Source organism: Arachis duranensis, chromosome 3 (genome assembly GCF_000817695.3).
Source record: "Arachis duranensis cultivar V14167 chromosome 3, aradu.V14167.gnm2.J7QH, whole genome shotgun sequence".
NCBI lineage: Eukaryota > Viridiplantae > Streptophyta > Magnoliopsida > Fabales > Fabaceae > Arachis > Arachis duranensis.
The window spans coordinates 693885-699009 of record NC_029774.3 but is presented as its reverse complement, the minus strand read 5'-3'; the positions used below and the strand labels follow the sequence as shown (position 1 = coordinate 699009).

At 38.0% G+C, this 5125-nt stretch overlaps 1 protein-coding gene across 1 annotated transcript; it reads left to right on the top strand.

Annotated features, from left to right (window-relative positions):
• The first annotated feature begins 240 nt into the window (after positions 1-240).
• On the top strand, positions 241-5119 carry LOC107476451 (uncharacterized). Its single transcript, XM_016096267.3, has 8 exons — positions 241-411; positions 981-2075; positions 2420-2538; positions 2892-3818; positions 3909-4227; positions 4376-4541; positions 4692-4794; positions 4892-5119. Exons 2-8 carry the CDS (start codon positions 1236-1238, stop codon positions 5007-5009), a joined length of 2592 nt encoding a protein of 863 aa, XP_015951753.1. The 5' UTR covers positions 241-411; positions 981-1235; the 3' UTR covers positions 5010-5119.
• Positions 5120-5125: the final 6 nt, after the last annotated feature.

Below are 5125 nucleotides of genomic sequence, written 5' to 3'. Positions count from 1 at the left end.
TATCTCTTTATTTATATCTTTAAAATATAATAATTAATTATTATTAATAATAAATTAATAAATAATATATTGATACCCTATATCTTTCCTTAATTAATATAGAGCAGAAGAAACTAATTTATCTACGAGAATCTAGAAATTTTCTTATCCATCTATGGATCCAGATATATTTTTAAATTAATATTATATAATTATGTATAAATATATATTATTTAATTTATTTTATATAGCTTCCAATTTTTTTTTTTCCTTTCTTTCTTTTCTTTCTTTCTTTCTTTCTCGTTTTTGTTGTCATTATTCTCATTCTCTCTCTCTCTATCTCTCTGCGTCAGAGAAGATTTCCTTCCATCTTTCTATCGTAGTTAGGGTTTCGTTCCCTTTACTTCCAAATAAAAAACCACTCCTTCGCAGGTACGTTCATATTCACACTCGCGCTTCAACGTTACTTCAATTCAATACGCATTTTAATATTGCTTTGCTTCCTTTTTTTTTTCTTTTTGTCCCCGCTTCAGTTACTGATTCCTCTGGATTCTGATTTGTTTCCCTCTCTGATATTTGAGCAATTTGCAATGTGGATTTGAATTTGCTTTTTCCTTTTTTTTTGGTTTTTAAATTTGTCCTATCTGTGGTTGCGTGTGGTTCATGATTATGGGTGAAACAGTGAGAAATGGACTTTCGAATTTAATTTTCTGGATTTATAATGAAGAATTCCAGCTCGTTGAGGTTGATGATCTGAATGGCTTGTTTTTGCCAAGACTCGAGGATATACTCGAATCTAAGGTTCATGAAACTGGGAATTTTGTTAACATTCAGTCATGGCAGTTTTAGCTTAGCTTTTTATGTGCGTGGTCTACAAACCGTGGTGCCCTATTGTTTCTGGTTTTCGTATTCAAATCATCCAATTTATGTTCTAAGTTTAAGTTAACATGTCTTATAAGTTGATATGGTTTGTTAATCTATCTGTATTTTCTTTGGTTCAGGCTGAATTGTAGCTCGAGGTAATTAATTCAATTGGGAAGTTCCAAGTTTGTAATTCCTTTCCTTGATGGGGCTAGTAGTGATGATGATGGTGTTGAGGAAAGTAATGCCATTGGCATATAGGATGGGGGTTGAATCCATGAGAGTATAAGAAAGATCTGTCTCTCAATGCTTTGGCTGCCATTTTCTAAATTCTGGTGCATTTAAATCAGATGGGTTGAAGATATTTGAGTGCTTGCTAGTAAAGTAGCTTAGGGATGGCTATTGCTGGTCTGCACAATGTATCTGTACTCGAGTCTTCTTTCCTGAGGGATTCCCATTCCCAGTCATCCAGCAGGCGGGGAGATGGAAGGAGGGGAGGAACCCGGTCATCCGCACTCTTGCAAATGTGGCGAGAGCTTGAAGATGAACATGCGGTGAATCAGGTGCAAGGAAGGCCTGGTGAAGTACTACTTGAACAAAGGAGTGATGGGTTGATTTCTGACCTCTCACAGGCAGATTCTCCAGGTAGCCATGAGAGAGGACAGGATCGAATGCTAGAGGACGCAGTTTTGGGCGACACTGAATCTGAAACATGGTCACAGTCACAAAGTCAGAATGAATCCCATTACGATCATGAGGATTTAAACAACTCCAGCTGTGAAAACTCCTCTGATTTGGGAGAAGTTGAAAGGGGAAGAGTGAGGCAAATTTTTAGGGAATGGATGAGCAGTGGTGCTGGGGATCATGGATCAAACATTTCCCGGAGAAATAACAGTTCAAGGGGAGAATGGCTTGGTGAAACTGAGCAGGAAAGGGTGAGAATAATAAGGGAGTGGGTACAAATGAGTAGCCAGCACAGAGGTGTTTCTTCTGGGGAAACCAGGGAAGAGCAATCTGCTGAAATTGGTACACAAATTGAACGTGTTCGTGACGGCTTTGTTGTTAACCAGGGCGAGGGCCAGACTGAACATTTTCGTAGGGGAATCCGTAAATTATGCGGACGACAGGTTATGCTTGATATGCTGAAGAAGGCTGAGATGCAAAGGCAAAGAGAAATTCAAGAGTTGTTGAACCATCGGGCAGTATCTCATTTCCCCCATCGTAATCGCATTCAGGTTTGTTCTGCTCTGCAGATATTTTCTTTTCAATTGTATGTCTTCACTTTTCTGTACAATATGGTTGTTAACTATGAAAATTCGACTTTTGAGCTTTGTTAATTTGAATTGGGTAAAATATTTGCATCACTTGAGATGGAAGTGCTTGTAGGTGAGAATAGAGTCAGAAAGTTCTTATTCAGAAACAATATCAAATATAAAATAATTTGGAAAATCTAGGAAATGATTAAAAGCAGAAATACTATAAATGCTTCCAGGAAATATAATTCAAAATTTATGATTTAGTATAAATTGGAGGTTTGTACTCAAATTGATGAATGCTTCAAATTTCAAAATGTTTTCAGGCATTGCTTAGAGGCTGGTTCTTGAGAAATGATAGATCTGTTGATAATAACAGGTCCACTTCTGTCGCTGAAAGTGAACTAGGTTTATTGAGGCAAAGACAAACTGTATCAGAACTAAGGTATTAATTTCTTTATGAACGAATTTTATGAGAACTTTTACATATCTATTTCTCTCTGAAGCCTTTCAGCTCTCTGTCCCCTCTTCTTTCTTGAATAATAATAACTTTAGTATAATCACTTTTTTCATACTTTGACCTTGCTTACATATTGAAAAATAATATTCTCCAGCCCCATTTCCCATTAGTCCTGTAGAATGGTAATTGTTCTTGTGTTGTTATACCAGTTAAGTTAATGCTACTGATCCTTTTTCTCATCATATTGGAGCATGTGCTGATATTTACCACCCTTTATTCATTTTAGTGGTTTCATGTATATTTTTATACCAACGACATTTAATTTGTCTTCTGAACAGGGAAGGATTCTTCTCTAGGAAGGATAAAACTGGTTGCAGTCAAGCAACTGGCAACGTATCTGATATGTCACCTAACAGTGATATTGAATTTAATACGATTGAACAAACTGGTGCTAGCAATTCACATGTGGTCCCCACTGTGAATTCTGAACGGTCTGAATCTAATACCAGAAGAAATGATGGAGTTGAGATGTTGGGAGGCCAGAATTGTTTGCAGGAAACAATGTCTGACAATCCAGATCAACAAGACACTACTGGTCGTGTAGAAGGAGCTCAGTTACAGGTGCAATTTGAACCAGTAAATCAGCTATCATCCAGTGTGGCCGCTGAAAGAAGAGATAGCACTGGGCAAAATGTTGATGTGAACCGTGTGATGCCAGTTGAGGATACTGCTAGTGATCATGTGCAGCAAAGTTTGCAAACTGAAGATCCATTTCAGAGTGCTATGCCGGAATTCAGTGAGGCATACAATGATCGACTTCGATCGGGTGATATAAGTAATGGTGTAAATGACTCATCAAACCACAACCACCCAATGGAGGAAAATATTGTTGATATGAATCGGAATGAATCCGCTTCTCTGGTAGGAGAACAGCTGGAAGAAGATATTGAAAATGAAGGAAGTGTCTGGAATCAGAGTAACCGTGAATGGAGAAATAGCACCGAGGAAGGTGTAGATGATAATCAAGTCAGCAGTACATCAATGCAGTGGCCTGAAAATGAATTTGGAAATGAGGATGGAGAAAACTCTCGGCTGCAAGAAGGTCCTGAAGTCTGGCAAGAGGATGGTGGCTTCCAAGAGGCTGTAGAAAATTGGTTGGGGGCTCCTTCTGATCTTGAAAGTGCTCCAGTCGGTAGGATTCATGGATTTTACTTTCCAGATGACGACAATGTATATAGTGTTGAACTCAGAGAACTGCTTAATAGGTATGTAAATATGAGTGGAGAGTTTTTGCATTTATCCTTTTCATACTTGAAAATGTAATTTAAAATCAAATATTTCTGTTTATTCCACAGGAGAAGTGTCTCCAACCTCCTCCGTAGCAGTTTCCGCGATAGTCTTGACCAGTTGATACAATCATATGTTGTAAGACAAGGCCATAATCAGATGGAGTGGGAGCTACAAGAAACAACCCCGTCTTCTGCCTCTGTGGAACAGGACCTTGAACAGCAGAGTAGGGATCAGATTGTTGGTCAGGAGGGTACTGTTAATAGTCCACATGACCTACCTTCTTTACCTATTCCTCCTCCTTTGCCTCTTTGGGACCGGCACCCTCGCCGTGACAGCTGGTCACAGTCACAGAGTGACATGAATAATCAGCATCTAGGAGGAATTGTACGTTTTTTTTTTGGTTTCACATCTTTAATAAAGTTAAAGGTGTCTGTGGCACACTGGCACTGGCATGATAATTGATTTATTATTAGTTTGTGTTAAAAATTTATTTGTATTTATTATTTGAATATTTTTTTCATTATTTTGGCAGGATTGGGAGGTTGTCAATGACTTGAGAATTGACATGTCTAGGCTGCAGCAAAGGATGAACAATATGCAAAGAATGCTGGAGGCTTGTATGGATATGCAGCTGGAGTTGCAGCGTTCAATAAGGCAAGAAGTTTCTGCTGCCCTAAATCGTTCGACTGGTTCATCAGGTCTGTATTATTATTTTGCACCTCGAGGTTTCTTTTCCAGTGCCTCTAATCTTTGGCCTTCTTTTAAAATTTATTTTTATATTTTACGTGATTGTGTTACTTATCTATCATCAATTATCCACTAACGTGACCAACTTAATCTTATTTCAGGAACAAATGAGTTCGAGTCATCAGATGAATCCAAATGGGAATGTGTGAGGAAAGGGCTTTGCTGTATATGCTGTGAAAGCAATATTGATTCTTTGTTGTACAGGTACCATTCATTATCCCATGGTTGCATCTTTGCCAGTTTGCGCATGACTATAATATAGTCTCTTACAAATTACAATACCGTTGTGAATTGGTTGCAGATGTGGGCACTTGTGTACATGTTCTAAATGTGCCAATGAGTTGCTTCAAAGTAAAAGGAAGTGCCCGATGTGTCAAGCCCCCGTGGTGGAGGTTATACGTGCTTATTCTATACTATAGATTGACATAAATAAAGACCACACTCTTAACAAAATACAGGTTTCTAACAAGTTTTATCTCCTGGAAGTTTTCCAGTTACTCTATTTTTTTTTTTTTTTAGTTTTTTCCTTCTTGTT

Excerpts from the sequence above, each read along its gene's own strand:
- LOC107476451 (XM_016096267.3), top strand. The coding sequence starts at position 1,236 with ATGGCTATTGCTGGTCTGCACAATGTATCTGTACTCGAGTCTTCTTTC. Across the intron at positions 3,819-3,908 it reads CTCAGAGAACTGCTTAATAG|GAGAAGTGTCTCCAACCTCC; the intron begins GTATGTAAATAT and ends TTTATTCCACAG. Across the intron at positions 4,795-4,891 it reads ATTGATTCTTTGTTGTACAG|ATGTGGGCACTTGTGTACAT; the intron begins GTACCATTCATT and ends AATTGGTTGCAG.